The sequence below is a fragment of the Suricata suricatta genome, chromosome 6 (assembly GCF_006229205.1).
Source record: "Suricata suricatta isolate VVHF042 chromosome 6, meerkat_22Aug2017_6uvM2_HiC, whole genome shotgun sequence".
Lineage (NCBI taxonomy): Eukaryota > Metazoa > Chordata > Mammalia > Carnivora > Herpestidae > Suricata > Suricata suricatta.
Window position 1 is genome coordinate 6,930,455 of NC_043705.1, and position 20,073 is coordinate 6,950,527.

Below are 20,073 nucleotides of genomic sequence, written 5' to 3' on the forward strand. Positions count from 1 at the left end.
AATGTGTAGCTATAGTTGTTTAGTTTCTTATGACGATGATCACTGTTCAGTAATTCAACCAATATTAACTGAACCCCAGCCACTGTGAGGGTCACTGTTCTTGACATTAGAATATAGTAGTAAGTAAAATAGACAGTTCAGGTCCTAATGGAACTAACATTGTGTGGAAAGAAATAGCAACTTAGATCCGTATATGATTACAAATTAAGGTAAACTCTGGGAATGGAGTATAAGGAGTGCTTCGAAATGGAGATTTGATTGAAGCTGAGACTCAGGAAGACCTCTCTGGCTCGGAGAACTGAAGGAGCCCCGTCGGAGCATGGCTGTCATTAGCCAGGCAGGGAGAGGGCGTTATGTGATAGGGGACCTACAGACCGTGTGAAGCATTTTGCTTTGTGGCCAGCTGAGCATTTTCATCTGCGTAATAATCTGATCAGTGTGTGTGTAAGAAGCACTTGGCTAACACATAGAGAATGATTTACAAAAAGACTCAAATAGACGAAGATGTCCAGATAGGCATTTGCAGAGACGCAGGCTAGAAATGATGGCTTCTTGGAATTGAGTACTGTCTTTGGAGAGAGTTATTTAAACATAGAAGTCATACTAACAGTTACAAAGATTTTGTGTCTATGTCTCTGGCTTAGAATGTTGACCTTGTCTAGTAGAAAAAGAACTAATTAATATAGATAGAGTTAGGTTCTCTAGATATTGTCAATAAATTAAATATACACAAACAGCTTCTATAGGGATTAAGGAAGTGATGGGAATCTTAATAAGATAATAGTAGGCTAAACTGCAGGAGAAGCTTTCACTAAGCAGATGGTGAAAAACAACATAACAATCAAGCACAGTGTGTTAAATATTGCATATCATCATAGTTGATGCTTCCATTGTAACTAATGCTTTCCACAAAGAAGTGTGGAATTAACATGCCACTGTTTTGATTAACCATCTAATAGAATTTTTAAATTGCTTGGAAAGATGAATGATAAGCTTTAGGAAAATTCAGTTTTGATTTAAAATCAGAATTTTTTTCTAACTGAGTGGGAAGGAAATCCATGTAATTTAATGAGAATTCTCCACTAAATATTCCTTTTCCGGGGTCTTCTCATTCTCCCTTGTAGTTACTGCTGTTTCACTCCTTTTTGGGGTGAGAATTCTTCAGCTTTATGTGTGCTGCTGAAAAGGCATCCGTTTGTTTTTTTTAAGTTTATTTATTTATTCATTGAGAGAGAGACAGACAGACACACAGTGTGAGTGGGGGAGTGGCGGAGAGGGAGGGGGGGGGAGAGAGAGAGAGAGAGAGAGAGAGAGAGAGAGAGAGAGAGAGAGAGAGAATCGCAAGCAGGTTCCACACTGTCAGCGTGGAGCCCGAAGTGGGACTCAAACCCATGAAACCGTGAGCTCATGACCTGAACCAAAACCAGAAGTCAGACACTTAACTGACTAAGCCACCAGGAGCCCCAAGATGAATTCATTTCTTAAGGTCTGTATCTGACATTTATGTACATATTTTTTACGCTACCAGGTTGACAGAATTACGTTCTCTCTGAGGGGAACGTGTTGCATCATTAATGACTACTACTCAGGACTTTATGTTGTCCAAATTGTGTTTGAACGGATTCCTTTAAGCAGTACCAGTTCACTTTTTGGATTTCACTAGCTTTCTCAATTAGTCTGAGACGATAATGACCACAGCAAGTGTAGACATTAGCTAACATCTCAATATGTTGACCACACTTGAGTGGACAGTAGTCTTAATAAAATTAAATTCCATAACACCACAAAATGTAATGCATGTTGTGTTTCTCTTGGCACCTTTTCAGCTGTCAGGTAGAGTGGTCATTGAATATTTGAGTTTTAAAAACCTACTTTCAGTCTGTAGGCATTTATATTCCTGCCACTCTTTAGACTGACAAGAAGGTAAAGATTCAGGGTCACAGTTTGCTGATTATCGCTCTCTAGGTAATCGTGAAATAACACTGTATTTTCATGTACATCTGTTTGATCTCGCATGTGCAGCCTTGTCCACTTTGCTGTACGATGAAGAGTGAAAGGAATATGCGTGAGATTTAATCAGGGCCCTGACAGTGTTTACCTGAGTGATTGGAGACCATGAGGATCCGAGCATTTTAGAACTTGAAAGAATCTCAGAGGTAGATTGAAATCAGTTATTTTATTTATTAGGAAAGAGAGACCCTGTAGCCTTCCCAAGGTCACACAGCTATTTACTAACAACTATCCTGTTTCCTGTTGATTTAGCGTTTTGTACAGCAGAGAAATCTTCTAGTGATAAGGAAGTAGTATTTCAATGTAGGTGTGTCTGACTTCCCGTCTCATGCTTTTAGTTGTGCTTCCGTGCCCCCCAGCTCATACACATTATTTTTTAAACATAGAACTCCCTTATGACCCAGCAATAGCATTGCTGGGGATTTACCCAAGAGAGACAGAAATGCTGATGCATAGGGGCACATGTACCCCAATGTTCATAGCAGCAATGTCAACAATAGCCAAAACATGGAAGGAGCCTAAATGTCCATCACCTGACGAATGGATCAAGAAGATGTGGTATATATTCACAATGGAGTACTACATGGCAATGAGAGGGAATGACATATGGCCCTTCCTAGGAAAGTGGATGGACCTTGAGGGTGTCATGCTGAGTGAAGTAAGCCAGGCAGAGAAGGACAGAAACCATATGTTTGCACTCATAGGTCTAGCAGGAAAACAAGAGAGACCTAATGGAGAACCAGGGGGAGTGGAGGAGGGAGAGAGACTTGGGGAGAGAGAGGGATGCAGAACTTGAGAGACTATTGAATGCTGAGAATGAACTGAGGGTTGAGGGGGAAGGGGGAGGGGGGAAGACAGGTGGTGGGGATGGTGGAGGGCACTTGTGGGGAAGAGCACTGGGTGTTGTATGGAAACCAATTTGACAATAAAATATTATGGAAAAAAAATAAAAAAATAAAATAAATTATTCAATTTTTTATTAATAACAGGTTTTATACAGTATAAATTTGGAATTAATAACAGGTTTTATACAGTATAAATTTGGAATAGAGAAGATCTTGGGTCAAATTTGAATCTACCTCTTAAAGTGTAACGTGTGTAAATTAATAAGAGTCTTAAGAAACTCATTTTTTTAAAAAAAACCAAGCTTATTTGGAAGAGGTTTAGATTTACAGAAAACTGGGAAGATACTCCAGAAAGTTCCCAAATACCCTGCATTCAGTTTCCTCTGTTGTTAGCATCTGTTCAAAAATAAGCTGAGACATATTAAAAATTTGAGTTCATTTAAGTAAAAATCTGTTAGACTCGGGGAGCACTGAGCCAGAAGTGGTTCGAATTCTACCAACAGGACCTGTGGAGAGACTTTCTTTTTAAATTTATTTTTTTAATTTGCGTCCAGTTTAGTTAGCATATAGTGGAACAGTGATCTCAGGAGTAGATTCCTGAATGCCCCTTCCCCATAGTGCCTGTTCGCCCCCCACAGCCCTCCAGCAGCCCTCTGCTTGTTCTCCGTATTTAAGAGTCCTTATGTTTTTGTCCCCCTCCCTGTTTTTGTATTATTTTCGCTTCCCTTCCCTTATGGTCATCTGTTTTGTATCTTAAAGTCCTCATATGAGTGAAGTCATATGGTATTTGAGAGACAAATGTTTTTAATCAATAAAGTATTATATAATTTAACACAGTAAATTTTAAAATAAAAATCTTAGGTGGCAAATGAACTTATGAAGTTACAGTATAATGTGTGCTTTATTTCATACCTGGGCTAATTGTTGATTCATTTTTCTAGACCATTTAAAAAGCCATGACAGCTTTTGTAATGGCTAGAACTGCTAATTGGTTTCGTTTAATGTTTATTTATTTTTACAAAAATGAGATAGCAAGCAGTGGAGAGGCAGAGAGAGAGACAGAGAGAGACAGAGAGAGAGAATCCCAAGTAGGCTCCACACTTCTACACAGAGCCCAACGTGGGGCTCGAACCCACAAACCATGAGATCATGACGTGAGCTGAAATCAAGTTGGATGCTCAACTGGCAGAGCCACCCAGGCGCTCCAAAACTGCCAATTCTTAAGTTTATCTTTTGTGAGAAATGTTTGACTAGCAAGGTGTTATAAAGTTGACTATTATTATTCAGTTCGTTCATCAGTTTCTCATATCCTAAGTAAATTTCTAATTTGTTTTTTTTTTAATTTGTTTTTTTTTTTTTTTTTTGGATACAGAGGGAGACAGAGCATGAGAGGGGGAGGGGCAGAGAGAGAAGGAGACACAGAATGGGAAGCAGGCTCCAGGCTCTGAGCTAAGTGTCAGCACAGAGCCCGATGCAGGGCTCAAACCCACGAATGTTAGATCTGACCTGAGCTGAAGCCGGAGGCTCAACTGACTGAGCCACCCAGGTGCCCTTAAGTTTCTTGATAAAGGATACAAACAGAATATAAACCTAACATGACAGAATGTATATCTGTAAGCCTATTTAAGTTAGACCATTTTTTTGAATGTTTATTTATTTTCGAGAGACATAGAGAGTCAGACAGAGCATGGGCAGGGAGGGGCAGAGAGAGAGGGAGACCCAGAATCTGAATCAGCCTCCAGCTCCAAGCTCTTTTTTTAAATTTTTAAAATATTTTTTTAAAATTAAAAAAAGATTTTTTAAATGTTTTTAAAAATTTATTTTTGAGAGGGAGAGAGAGAGAGAGACAGCGCGAGCAGGGGAGGGTCAGAGAGAGAGGGAGACACAGAATCCGAAGGCAGGCTCCAGGCTCTGAGCTGTCAGCAGAGAGCCTGATGCGGGGCTTGAACCCATGAACTGCAAGATCATGACCAGAGCCGAAGCTGGAGATGCTTAACCGACTGAGCCACCCAGGCACCCCTCCAGCTCCAAGCTCTTAGCCCAGAGTCTAACACGGGGCTCAAGCTTATGAAGTGTGGGATCATGACCTGAGCCAAGTCAGACACTCAACCAAATGCCCCTAGGTTGGACAATTTGAGTTTCAGTTGATATTACAAAAGTTATTTTCTTTAGCGTGTTCCACTGAGACTTGTCTTTACTAATTGTTATTGGAAAAATTATGAACTGGGACAGCAGAAAGTAATGCACAGACTTGTTATCTATAGTGACATTATTTTTGGGGTTTGTTTAGTGGCTAAAGTTTTGTTAGTTTGCCGAAATCACTCAAGTTATTATAGCCAATAATCTTTGCTTTGCTGCCTCCATTAATTCTTTTTTTTTGTAAAGAGGAAGCTTAGAAATTAAAATAGTTATTTAATTATGAGAAATTATTATATTTTAGCATTATTTTATTTAATACTTTTTTTTAAATTTTTTTAAAATGTTTTATTTATTTTTGATACAGAGAGAGACAGAGCCTGAGAGGGGAAGGGGCAGAGAGAGAAGGAGACACAGAACCAGAAGCAGGCTCCAGGCTCTGAGCTAACTGCCAGCACAGAGCCCGACGCGGGGCTCAAACCCATGAATGTGAGATCTGACCTGAGCCGAAGTCGGAGGCTTAACCGACTGAGCCACCCAGGCGCCCCATTTAATACTTTTTTATATCTTTATTTTATTTTTGAGAGACAGACAGAGAGAGAGTGGGGGAGGGGCAGAGAGAGAGAGGTAGACACAGAATCTAGAATCTGAGCTGTCAGGCACAGAGGCCGATGTGGGGCTCAAACCTACGGCCTGTGAGATCATGACCTGAGCCAAAGTCGGATGCTTTACTGACTGAGCCACCCAGGCACCCCAATTTTACCATATTTTAAACTTTAGGATAATTCTGTGAATTCAAAAAATGTTTAAAGAATAATCATGCCTGAAAACAAGGAGATTGACAGTTGACTTCTAAAGATTACTTCCAGTTCTGTGATCCCATGAATCTTTGTGTTTGTACTTTGCTTCTGGATATATTTCATGCCTGTCATTCCCAGTGACTTCAGATATTGGCAAAATTGAGAGTTTTGTGAAAGACAGTGGTAAATTAAATATGTTTATTAACAAGAAAAGCAGTGATCAAGATAATTTGGCTAAATTTGTCACTTCAGAGAATTTTAATTTTGTATTATTATTTAGAGTTGCTCAAATTTGAAATTTGTAATTGCTTAATTTTTAGGCTCATCAATTGTCTCTTAGCATTTTTAACATAAAACTTTTTAAATGTATTTTTAAAACCGCTTTATTAAGATATACTTCACATAACATATAATTCACCTGTTAAAAGTGTACACTTCAATATTTTTGTCTTTTTTCTATTTTTTTAATTGTATTTTGAGTTATAGCATCTTTTTTATACATTTATAACACTTGTAAAACACAGGTCGTAACTAATATGAACTGACAACCAAAAACAAAGAATAATTAAATGTTAAATGCATATTCTATGGGTCATATTTGACCTTTACTCTTTTTATTTTTTTTTTAAAAGTTATTTTGGAAAGAGAGAGAGAGCACCAGGTAAGGGCACAGAGAGAGAGGGACAGAAGGTCTGAAATGTCTCTGTACCAACAGCACCAAGCCTAATGTGGGGCTTGAACTCATGGCTCGAGGTCATGACCTGAGCTGAAGTCTGAAGCTCAACCGACTGAGCCACCCAGGCACCCCTGCTCCTTCTACTTTAAACTGCCATTTCCATCACTGCTTTAGAGAAAACTGGGAAATGATAGGAAATTTTATTCAACTCTTGACACTAAGACAAGTATTTATTAGAACCCTCTAGGTCTAAATTTCAGTGAGTTCTATTAGAGGACAGTTTTCCAGGTTAACATGAAAGGTTTTGTACGTTGGAGAATTAATAAACAAACTTTACTTTCTCATTTTGATATATAAGAAGGTGCTAAGTTTTAAACCAAATCTATTGTACAAGTTTTTTGTTGTTGTTGTTTTGGAAGTAGATTTTCCCATCGAAGTTCTGTTGTAAAATGAAGTTTCTCAAGCCATCCTGGAAAAAAATAACTTAAATAATCATGTATTTTGGAAGTAACACTAACATTACCATCTTATCTATAACTAATACCTATTTTGATTTTATTTTTATCAAATCCTGAGTTTCAACATTAGTCCTGGAACCCCCACCCTACGAAAACGTTCTGCAAGCTTCATAGAACGGTGGGGCTGGAGCATGGTGTGGGCACTGATGCTCACCAGTAACTTTCACGTTTGGGAGAAGATGCTTTCTTCTGTATCAGTGTTGTTCAAACTATGTTCATAAGAACCCTGAAGTTCCTGAGGGGGTGACTTAGTCTTGCTTTACAGAAGACTATCTTTATTTCACATGTTGAGGTTCGGCTAACCTTTAATTACGAGCCTGGTGATAGAGTTCTGCTCTTGAATAAGATTTTGTAGATTCACGTATCTGCTCCACCATGACTGACTTTAGAACCTTGAGTTCCTTAGCTTCACCCTCTGCAGCTCAGTTTCCTCCTCTGTGCAGTGGACATCGTAATAGTGCTTACTTCACAGGGTCTCTGTGAGTCTTACAAGAGACAGTGCGAGTACGTTATCAGGAAGGGCACGTAGTGTCCAGTAAGCACCTAACGCTTTGAACTAATGTGGCCCAGTCTGTGTCACAGTTGGCAACTGTCTGATGTGAAAGTTGGGCCCTTCCAACGATCAGCTCGCATTGCTGAATTACACTGAGGGAATGAAAGGAATGGAGGGGATGGAAAGATTGAGGCTCGGGGAAAGATGCAGTGCCTCCCTCTCAGAGGTCTGCTCGTAGGCTCAGATGAAGAATCTTGCTTGTGCTAAGTTGCAGAAGAAAGGCTGCTGCAGAAAGGAGGGTTTTATGTGTGCCTTCCGTGGTGAAGACTTCAGGATGCCACCAAAGGGGGGTTTGTTCTGGCCTCTGCCCGACTGGGGTTTCAGAATGCCTGGAGAGTAGATTGCTTTTCGTAGAAGCCTGTAAGCAGCTGATCAAGTGATTAGAAAGTTTTGTGACTCAATAATTAAGAAGCACAATAGTTTTACGGAGTAATGACACTTGGCTTAAAAGAATCTAAGTGCAGATAACAATCACCATCAAATCTTACAACTGTAATATTTGTGGGGATGGGAGATATTAATTAAAATTTTAATTTTGAGGTCTTATTTTAGTTTATTTGTTTGACAAAAGGATTAACTAATATATATTAGTAAATTATTTTAAAAATGCCTATGTTATATTATTCAGAGACGCCATGGCATGTTATTTCCTTGGATAACGTATTTACTTATTTTGTGGCCCTGAAAGCCATTACTAAACCACCACACATGCTATGTCAGATTTTTAATGATATAAGCCACTTATGAGAAAAACAGCTAAAGATGCACTTAGGAAGGAGACTTTTGAAAAAGCCCTTTCTGAAGGCATCTGAGCAGTGATCATAGCCATTAAACTATTACCTAGTATTCCTTTTTTTTCTTCCTTTATTTTAAAATTTATTTGAGAGAGAGAGAGAGCCACCCAGGCTCCCCTAATCCTGGTCTTTCAATAGAGCTTCATACTTTCATCACATATTAATTTTTTATTTTCTGAGAATAGTTAATTTTGCTATGGATTTTCTTGAACTTAAAAAAATTATTTTACGTTTATTTATTATTGAGAGACAGAGAGCGCAAGTGAGGGAGGGGCAGAGAAAGAAGGAGACTTACAATATGAAGCAGACTCCAAGATCTGAGTAAGCTGTCAGCACAGAGCCTGTCATGGGGCTTGAACCCATGAACCATGAGATCATGACCTGAGCCAAAGTTGGACGCTTAACTGATCGAGCCACCCAGGCGTCCCTTCCTTGAACTTTTACTTAAGAAGACAAGTTATTTTCTAATGAATTATTTATTATGATGCCTGTGACTTCTCAAGAAGATGGATTGACAGAATTTTTGTTCTTACGATATACCAAGTGTGATGAAAGTGATAGAGCACATGTGCATTATAGACGCTGTGAGAAGATCCCATTAACGTGCTCTAATGACATGTGTGTTATTCATATTACAGATGTTAGTGATTTACTCTTTTAACACATCCAATTACTCAATAATTCCTGGAGAGATAATCTGTGAAGGACATTTTGAAGTCTTCTAACATTTGATAAATTTCAAATTCTGAGTTTCCATGTAGGCACGTGGGCCACAGTAAGAAGTAAAGCTACTCACTGAAATAGCAAACTTCTTTTTAATTTATTTTTATATTTTTTAGTTTTGGTTTTTACAGACTTCTTTTTCAAAAATCAAATTTATTCCAGTAAACAAGATTCACTGTGAATTTGCATGTTTCCCAAAGATTTTGTTATAATCAGATGTTTATTATCAATTTCTCCAGTGATGGAATTAAATACTGAAAGCGGTAGTTGACTATGCTCGGTTTTCTAGTTGACCTGATGACATATCAAAGGGTTGGTAATTACAGTTCATCAACATTATGAATTATTCTTACAGTTATTTAATCACAGGCTTTCTTCGATCATTGCACATGTTTCTCAGCCATTTTTCTCCGTCTCTTTCCCTCCCAGCATGTTTTCCATCTTTTTACACTGGTAGAAATGCAGAGTATATATAATATGATTTCATCTAAAATGTTATGAAATATATTTTAAAGAGTGTACTCTTAAACACATTCTGTAGGGAATCTTTTATTATTTGTATGTATGTGTGTAAATTTATCTTAGAGAGGAAGAGAGCATGTGTACGAGCAGAGGAGGGGAAAGAGGGGAGCAGAGGGCCCGTCAGTGGGCTCTGCACTGACAGCAGAGTGCCCGATACGGGGCTCGAATCCATGACCTGAGCTGAAGCTGGACCCTCAGCCACTTCACTGCGTGAACCACCCAGGCGCCCCTGTAGTGAATCTTTCATGATGCCTCACTTTGCTTTTCTCCCTCTCTCTCCCCTTCCCCTTCTCTTCCCCTACTCCCGTCTTCCACCATCGGAGGAGAGAAAGGATACAAGTTGTGGAGAATTCTTTGGACAAAATGCATTAGACTAGAAGAACCATATTTCTCATCATGGGGTGACTGACGGCATGAGAAACAAAGGAGGAAGAGGACTGAGAGACAGGGGTCCAGGGATGGGAGAGTTTTAAGGCTGTACAGGAATGAGAGGCTCTTAGAACGTCAAAGAGTCTAGAAAAGGAGAGACAACACCTGATTTTATTAAGTTACTATTTGGTAGGAGTTAGATACCACTGCCTCATTCCACATATTTTATGAGTGAAAACTTAAGTTCTCTTCTGCCCACACATCCTTAAATGTGATTCTTTTCAGAATGTGGGCTAGGAATATGGTTTTATGAGTGTGAGATTGCTTGAGTTTCATTTAATTAAAATAGGAATCAAAAGGCCAGAATGTTGACATTTGATTTTCTATTGCTTTTCCCATGTCTGACTGTCAGTCACAAGGTGTCACTCAGCTCGATGTGTGTGCGTGCACACACATCTGTTTGTACACACTCACCTCCACACAGTCATACACCTATCAGTTTATATTAAGAAACAATGGAAGCCTAAACCATAAAATAAAAAACCCAGTTGTCAGTGTCCAAAATGATTAAAATATTTTCACTTTTGCTACCATGCATGAGGGTTTCATTTGCTCCATATTCTCCCCATTTGGTGGTGGCAGTCTTTTTGATTTTTAACTCTTCTAGCAAGTGTGAAATATTATCTCATTTTGATTTGGATTTAGTCACGTTGAGTACTCTTACATGTACCTATTTGCCCTTCTTATATTTTCTTTTGTGCGGTGTCTTTTCATGCTTCTGCCCCCTGGGAAGGGGTTATTACTAGCCTTTTAATTTATGATTCTTAGGGGCACCTGGATGGCTCAGTCGGTTAAGCGTCTGGCTTCGGCTGAAGTCATGATCTCACAGTTCCTGGGTTCGGGCCCTGTGTCGGGCTCTGTGCTGACAGCTAGCTCAGAGCCTGGAGCCTGCTTCAGATTCTGTATGTCTCTCTCTCTGACCCTCCCCTGCTCACGGTGTCTCTCTCTGTCTCTCAAAAATAAAATAAAAAGCATAAAAAAATAAAAACAACTTTTCATTTATGATTTTTTGGTATTTGCATATATTGTGAATATATTTTCATTGTGAGATGCATATGTAACTATCCTCTGACTGTTTAGCAATAACAATAACTACAGGTACTATGTATAGGAGATACAGATATATTTAACATTTCTAAACTGGTGATTTTAGAAGGAAGTAAATTAGTATTTAAAACAGACTTAATAATTTAAAAAATTTTTTAGATTCATTTACTTATGAGAGAGAGAGCATGAGCAGAGGAGAGGCAGAGAGAGAGGGAGACACAGAATCTGAAGCAGGCTCCAGGCTCTAAGCTGTCAGCACAGAGCCTGATGCAGGGCTCGAACCTATGAGCTGTGAGATCATGACCTGTCCTGAAGTCAGACATTTAACTGACTGAGCCACTCAGGTGCCCCACAGACTTTATAATTTTAAATTTAAAACAAAACTTACATTCTGTTATTCTGTGTTTTGGTTTCAGGTGCAGTTAAAAACTAGCGTTTCTAGTCAGTATGTCATTCGGACGCAACCAACGAACAGGTGTCTTTCTACGCTGGAATGCGCAGCGGCTGCCCTTTCCATTCTGGAGAAGAATAATTACATACAGGAGGTATGTCTTCGGAAGGTTAGATAGCTTTTGAAAGTAAGCAGTTTGGTTAGACTTTATCTAGAAAATTTAGAAATGCATAGCCTGTGAAATTCGCAGCTCCAATGTGAAATAGTGTCTCTGTGATAGAAATTTGTGTACTGTTGTAACCTCCTCTCCCCCTCTGGTGTTTCTCCGTGTTAGTTCGGCATCCAGATTGCATTATTTAAATATTCATTCTAAGCTGTGCAAACAGCATTTATAATAAGCTAAATTGCTTTTAAGTAGCACAACATTAAATACAGTTTTTTTGGTTAGATTTTTCTCTTATTATTTTGTATTTCTCTTTTAGGATTTTGTGTTTTCTTGTATACAACTTTTATTCTTTTTAATTAAAAGAATATTTTATAGCTACTTTTTTTTGCATTGGTGGTTTATTTGAGAATGTACCAACTTACTGTGTATCTTATTAACCACTCGCTTAGAGCATAAAAAGGATAATTTTTTAAGAAAAAACACCTGCAGAATATGAAAAGGGTATAACCTGTAATCATCATTTTATTTAATTTTCATGAAAGCCTGATGATTTCATATATAATTAATCATCAGTAAAGAATAATGTTCAGTCTTTTGGGATGTGTAGGAAACTGCACTTAAGGCAAAAGAAAAAAGAACAGCAAAATAAAAAATGGTTAGAGATTTTTAATCACTGAAGGAAGGTTTTTGATAAATACAACTCAAGAAGATAAGTCAGAGGATAATGAGCGTAACTAAATGGAGTTTTATAACTCTCCTTTCTGACAAGTGCGTGTGTGTGCGTGTACACACGCACACACACACACACACACACACACACACACACACACGGTATTTATTCCTGCCTTCTTTCTCTCTCTCTCATTATACACTCTGGTTACTATTATTGTAAGAGTGTGCCTCGGTTGTGAAGAAATTTTCATTGATGGATAAAAGCTCAGGTCAGAGTAACTGAATTGGTTACCAAGAAAAAGAACAAAAGACCTCCAGAGCAAGGAGCGTGAAGGAACGCCAGAAGCAGGCCTTGAATCGCTTTGTCCTTCTTCCCTACCCTAAGCTACGGAAAATGCAAAAATGCGAGGTGGAGGCTTTCCTTCTTTTGAAAGAAGTAGGCTTTCATGAGTAGGTTTTTTTCTGTGTATATCTGTCTAAGTAGACTTTGTACTGGGTTTAGGCAATTTCTCTTTCACTGTTCTCTTTCCTTTGAGGAAAAACAATCATGAAGGACTCTAGATCTTTATCCCAAATAAGCAGAGTGTTCCCCAACTTTTTTTCCCTCTGCTCTAACGTTGACTGTCTGCTCCCATGTACCTAGCCATTGACACAGCACTTAATATGTCCTATACTAATTTCTCTCTTTTCTTTATATGTTCTTGAGCACAAATAATATACTGTTTTTATGTATCTTAAAAGAAAGGTGACACTGAGCACTGTTGTTTAAACTTGCATGCTGTACAATCTCTGCATTTTGCTTTTTGTTGGTGTAAGGCTCTGGGATCAGCAAACATCGGACCAGGACCCATTAAAAGCTCAAATCTTGAGGGGAAATATGTAATATTCTTTGGCTTTGGATTTGAAACTTTATCTCCTTCTCTGGGTTCTGAAAAGATGTGGACTTAGATGTCTTCTTTCTGCACTTGGAATCGGATCTTTACTTCAGTTCTGAACAGAAGCGTTCATGTTCTTAGTGGTGGTAGATTTCATAACATTGTAATACAGCAGGGCTAGGGCTTGGGGACGGCTTGGTCCCGCTGCTTCCCCTCCCTGCCCGGTTTTATAAGCTATCTGACTCTGGCACTCGTGCACTGTTACAGCGCGAAGCTTATCTTAGGTTGTGAGTATAATGTCTGCTAACAGCCAGTTCAAGAAACAGAAGGGCGACAGGATCCAACGTGTCTTCAGCTTTTGTTATTGTTTTCTGTGGATCCAGTTGAACATGAAATCCCAAGTCATGGTGAGGTCCTCACGTTCTCATTCTGTTCGCTTGGGTCACCAGGAGTAGTCATACTTCAGTGACCAGGGCTAGAAAAAGGATGTTTGGCAGTCAGATGTGGGGTTTGCAAGGTGCTGATGAGATTATTGGCCGGAGCATGAGCTGAAGAAATGCATAATAGAACACCTCCCGTTGCTTATTATTCCAGCTGACCGAAGATAGCTTTCTCCGTGGGGGAAGCCCAAGTCCAGCCTGTTCACATCCAGCTATAACTTAAAAAAAAATACCAGTTCATTCCCCTGAGAGACGCAATGACCAGCTGTTCTGAACGTAGGTGTTTTCTCTCCCTCCTGGGGAGGAAAGCTATGGCACCTTTCCCCCTTGGTAACCTCCTATTAGGGGACTCCTAATGAAATGTTCGGACAGTGCGGGAGAGTGGTAATTCTACAGCTGGCTTTATTCTGTAGAGGTGGGGGAGGCTCCTCAAAGTTAAGAACTTGGCGTGGAACAGCCTTCTCCATCTGCTGGTTCGTCCTGTCCTTTCTTCTTGAGCAGTTCTCCGGACACTCAGAGTAGCAGTGTGAGCTTTGACGGAGGTTTGAATGAAGCCTTCATCACTTAGCATCGCCGCTTTGGGCCAGTGGGCGGCTCATATAACCTCCTGTGCTTGTTTGCTTATCTGTAATACACCAGGAAGGGCTACCTCCTAATGCTGGTGCGAGGATTGGATGGAATAATGCGTGTTAATCACCTGACCCCAGGCACTCCAGAAGAATTAACCCCCTTGTTCTTTCTTGCCCTACCCCCCTCCACACTCCTGTCCTTTCCCATAAACTCACAAAAATTTTGAATTAAAGATTGGTTATTTTCATTCAGCTAGTATACAATTTACCAGGGCTTGGAAAACTTGAGCTGGGGGATTTTTTAAATACTAGGACCACTTCTGCTTATGAACCTGTACAGCTAGATGTGGTAAAGCTTTGTGCACTAAGTGCCTGTAATTGGTAATAATGGGCCCTTGAGAACTGTCACTTTATATCTGCAGACAAAAGGGTTTAAAACACACTGGTTTTGGGGCGCCTAGGTGGCTCAGTCGATTAAGCGTCCAGCTTTGGCTCAGATCATGATCTCACAGTTCATGGGTTCGAGCCCTGCATGGGGCTCTGTGCTGACAGCTAGCTCAGAGCCTGGAGCCTGCTTCAGATTCTGTGTCTCCCTCTCTCTCTGACCCTCCCCTATTCCCACTGTCTCTTTCTGTCTCTCAAAAATAAATAAAGAACATAAAAAAAAAATTTAAAAAAACCACTGATTTCCCCCCAGATAAACCTTTACAAACAAACTTATTTCTCTGTTCCTCTGAAACTGTTTCTCATATAGCCTCACACTGCCTCAGACATAATGTTATACAGAAGCGCTATCATTTATTATCATGTGGTGTGCTGAACACGTTAAATGCATCCTCTTAGCATAACCTAGTAATGATCTTGTAAGGTTGACATTGTTCTCCTCATTTCATAGAGGAAGAAAATGAGGCAAGGAGAGGTTCTGTGACTTATCCGGGAACACCTAGCTAGCAAGTGATTACATCCGTCAAGACAGGCTCGATGTGGCAGAATCAGAACGGCACAACACAACAGGGGTTGGTGCCTCTCTCTCACTGTCGGTGGGAGGTTGGCAGGAGGACTTGTGCTCACTGCAGTCGCTGGCCTGGGCTGATGGGGGCACCATGGAGGCACGCCCTTTCCTTTCATCAAGGAAGGCACAAAGGGAGGTGGTGAATAGCGCATGCTTTTCAAGCTACTTCCCAGTGGTGACAGATTTCTTCGTGCTCACATTTCCTTAGCCAGAGCAAGTCATGTGGCTGTACCAAACTTCAAAGGGGGGTTGGGAAGTGCAGTCTGACCATGTACCAAGAAGGAGGACGGGTCTATTTGTGAGCAGCCCTATTGGTGACCACAGAGATGGAGTGCAGGTCTAATCCAGATCTGTCTCCAAAACTGATTGTCTTAATTACCTCAGAGAATTGATAGAGTCTTATTTTCAGGAGGCAAAAGTTGGAGGCCCTTAACAAGAAGAATATTAGCATTCTGTCCATTAAGAATCTAATGAATGTCCTAACTAGCAATAGAACGTTGAATTGTCTCAGCCTATGGAAAGTCCTAGTATGTTTTCTAGGGATGATGTTTCAGAATCCAGTCAGTCCACTATATTTACCTGGTAAAGAAATATGTACTCATTTCCACATTCCCTCTCTTATTTGAAGAAGTGAGGAAATTAAAAGAGATTATAACATACACAGGGGGCTCTCCAAGATAACGCCATGCAGAGCTTTTCCGCCATGTTTGTCTCTGTCCTGGTGGGCTCTGTCAGTCAGGGATTATATTTGTTTGCATGTAACAGAGCCTTTATTGTGGGGGTTGGACCATGTACATGCAGGCTTCTTTTTCTCCTGTAAATAAGTAGTGTGGGGTGAGCAGTCCAGGGCTGGGGATCTCGTCTCTCTTTCTGTCCCTCATCGTATGTATTTGACTTTAGTCTTTATGTTTATTGCATGATGGTCACTTGATGGTTATCCCACCTTGGACTGCACTGCTCCAGGCAAGAACACTCAGAAGCCCCTGCCTGCCGAGTCTGTCCCGCTTTAAAGACTATTTCTGGACCTCCACTTACCTTTCATTATACGGACCGTGCCCGTAGCCAGTTAGTATGACCAGCTGGCTACATTGGCACCTTGAATAACATTTGGAATGATAAGGAAGAAAAGAATGGGTGTGGAGGAGTACCTACCAGCGGCTGCCACAATGTCTGAGTTCATTGTAAAATTAAAACCATGAGGCTCATTGTTGCCACTTACGTTTTCACATAGACCTTGTGACTTTTTTTAGATTAAATCTATCAGATTTTTTTCTTTGTTTCTTTTATTTCTAAAAACAAAAACAAAAACAAAAAACAGCTTCCTTAATCAAGTTTGCTACTGTTATTTGGAAGATTTAGTTCAGGAGTTTCAGGCCCAAGGAAAGCATCTGACTCAAAATCTTTTAAACACATGACACAGTGGAGTTGTATGTTTTTTAAAAATTATTTTTATTTCTGACCTTGAAAAACTTTAGGTAGGACATTTGCTCTAGTTGTTTTTTAACTTCTACCATATTGTATCGAATGGGTCCATCCAGGTTACATGTTTATGTTATATGGCTGGCTCTGTAGGTATTTGAATTTAGACAAGTCCAGGATTATTTCACATGCACCCAAACCTGGGTATCTAACTTGTATGTGGTCCTGGGACCAAGGTGTTCCCAAACCTGTTACCCACGGCTGCCGTCATCTTATCGGTAACAGGAAGCTTCCATCAGTCTGTGACTGAAACTGAATTAACTGATTTGTATTTAAAGGTCTCTTTTACTCTATTTGTTACAGATTAAACTGTTATAATGGCAACAGTTTTTTGAGGTGTTTGAATATATTAATGTATAAATTTAAATTCAGACTTTAGTATCTAGGTGGAAAATTAACTATTTGTATCTTTTTACTGGAACTCCTTAGCAGTATGTAAGGTAGGTACGAGTTAAAAGAAATTATATAGTGAGATATCATCATATATTTAGTAGAGTGCCTTTTACTTTTCATGGTTAAAAGCCAATAATAATAAAAAGAACCGTAATTCTGTTTCTGAAGAAAAAGCTAGATAGAGTATGATGATTTGTTACAGATGCTATGTTAATATCTTTTTTCTCTCTTCACAGACTTTGCTTCGCCCTCTTCAAGCTCTGTGCTCTTTCCAGCTGCAGCATGGTGCTCAAATTCGCCTCAGCAAGGAACACCTTCTGAAAAACGGATTATATGCTAAGCCAATGCCAAAGAACAAACGCAAGCTCAGGAAAATGGAACTGTTAATGAACAGTGTTAAAATTTAGGTCTGTTGTTCCACGGTGCTAGTTATGGTGTCTTCCACTGATAAAACCAGGTGACGTTTTCAGAAAATTCACGTCTGTGGGTTTTTGACTGTCTAGAGTGAGAGTTGCGTGCTAAACTTTCCCAGCAGAAGGAAGTCAACCAAATAGCCATAAAAAAGCAAACAAACAAAAAATTTCCTTTACCCAGTAAAAAGCAAGGTTTCATACTGAATTTGTTTTAAAAAAATGTGCCTCTAATACGTTTTTCCAGATCCATAGTTTGAAACGTGTTTGAAATTAGCGTTGAGTGAGGTTACAAGTTTTTTTAAAAATAAAATGGAAAGCAATGATCGTTCCTGGTTGGGACAATACTCTTCATGAATGTTTATAGATCATTAGGTGTAGACCTATAATATGGGATACTTACATCAATATGCAATATTGTACGTAGACTTTCTAGTTTGGAATAATAATGATCACCAAGTAGTCTAGATTGAACTTTTTTCAGACAATAATACAGCAGAATAAGGGAGCTAAATAAATTCCTTAGGTACTAAACTTGAACTCAGCTATTATGACTTCAGTGTTACTATTAATTTCCCATTTTTTGTATCAAGGTATAATTGGAATATAAGAGTATATTAGTTTCAGGTGTACACCATATTGACTTGATATTTATATACATTGCAGAAATAATCACCACAGAAGTCTAGTTAACATCTCTCATACATACTTACAACAACATTTTTTTCTTGTGTTAACTTTTAAGATATACTTTCTTAGCAACTTTCTACTTTACAGTATTTGTAATTTTGCAGGATTATTAATTATAGTCACAATGCTTTATATTACATCCCCGTGACGTATTTGTTATAAAATTGCAAGTTTGTTCCTTTTGACCCCATTCACCCATTTTGCTCACCCCTCACCCTCTGCCTCTGGCAGCTCCCAGCCTGTTCTCTGTTATCTGTGAGCTTGCTTTTTTTATTTTTTAAGATTCCACATAAGTGATATCAAATAGTAATTATCTTCCTCTGTGTGACTTATTTGACTTACCATTATGCCCTCTGGGTCCATCCATGTTGTTGCAAATGGCAATATTTCATTTTTTGTGGCTGAATAATATTCCGCTGTGTATATACACACCATGTTTTCTTTATTCACCCAGTGATGTCTGTATGGGTTGTTTCCATATCTTGGCTATTGTAAATAATGCTGCAGTAAACATAGAGGTGCATCTTTTCAAGTTAGGCGTTTTGTGTTCTTTGGATCAGTATTCAGAAATGGAATTACTGGGTTCTATGATAATTCTTTTTTTTTTACTTTCTGAGGAACCTCCGTACTGTTTTTCATGGTGGCTGCACCAGTTTACATTCCCACCAACAGTGCGTGAGGGTTCCCTTTTCTCCATGTCTGTGTCAGCTCTTGTTATTTCTTGATTTTTTTCATTACAGCCATTCAGACAGGTGTGGAGAGGCAGTTCGTTGGGGGTTTGATTTGCCTTTCCTGAATGATGAGTGACATTGAGCCTCTTCTCATATGCCTGTTAGCCCATCTGTATGTCTTCTTTAGAAGTGTGCATTCGGTTCGTCTGCCCATTTTTTTTTTGCCCCCTTTTTATTCAAATTGTGTGTGTGTGTGTGTGTGTGAGAGTGTGTGTGTGTTTCTGGTTGAGTTGTAGAAGTTCTTTATATATTTTTGTTATTTACCCCTTATTAATACCTGATATGCAGATATTTTCCCCCATCCTGGGGGTCGCCTTTTCATCTTACTGATGCTTTCCTTTGTTGTGCAGAAACTTTTTACTTTGATATAGCCCCACTTGTTTAGTTTTGCTTTTGTTGTGTTTGCTTTTGGTGCCTGATTTAAAAAATCATTGCCAAGACTGATGTCAAGGAGCTTACCGTCTTTGTTTTCTTTCTAGTTTTTTATGGATTTCACATCTTACATTTGTCTTTAATCCATTTTGAATTAATTTTGTGTGTGGCATACAATGGCAGTCCAGTTTCATTCTTTTGCCTGTGGCTGTTCAGTTTTCCCAACATCATTTATTGAAGAGACTGTACTTTCCCCATTAAATATTCTTGCCTCCTTTGTCATAGATTAATGGACCATATGTCTGTAGGTTTAATTCTGGACTCTGTTCTGTTCCATGGATCTGTGTGTCTGTTTTTATGCCAATACCATACTGTTTTGATAACTATAGTTAGTACAGTGTGAAGTCAGGGAGCATGATGCTTCCCCTTTTGTTTTTCTTTCTTGGGATTGCTTTGGCTTTTGGGGTCTTTTGTGGCTCATTACGAATTTCAGGATTGTTTGTTCTATAACTATGAAAAATGCCACTGGAAGTTTGGTATGGATTTCAGTGAACCTATAGATTGCTTTGGGTAGTAGCCCTAATTTTGAAAAAGGTGCATGTCATTTTGACCTAGCACGCATTTTTATTTTATACATCAAATAGGCTTATTGACTGTGATAAACTCATCATATGGAAACAACTGAAATAGAATTTCAAGAACATATTTTTCTAACTCGGGCTACTTAAATATTTTTTTGGTGGGCGAAATCTTTCAATTTCAGAGAACAAATTTTCCCCACCCTTTTGGGAAAACATTACTGACATTTTATATACTATTA

General features: G+C 39.1%; 1 protein-coding gene across 1 annotated transcript in view; it reads left to right on the plus strand.

Annotated features, from left to right (window-relative positions):
- Positions 1-18,130, plus strand: part of DTWD2 (DTW domain containing 2) — a 95,599-nt gene extending 77,469 nt beyond the window's left edge. The window contains exons 5-6 of the mRNA XM_029942381.1: positions 11,470-11,598; positions 17,287-18,130. Coding sequence (XP_029798241.1) covers positions 11,470-11,598; positions 17,287-17,457 — 300 coding nt within the window. The 3' untranslated portion in view covers positions 17,458-18,130. The remainder of the gene's footprint in view (positions 1-11,469; positions 11,599-17,286) is intronic.
- The last annotated feature ends 1,943 nt before the right edge of the window (positions 18,131-20,073 follow it).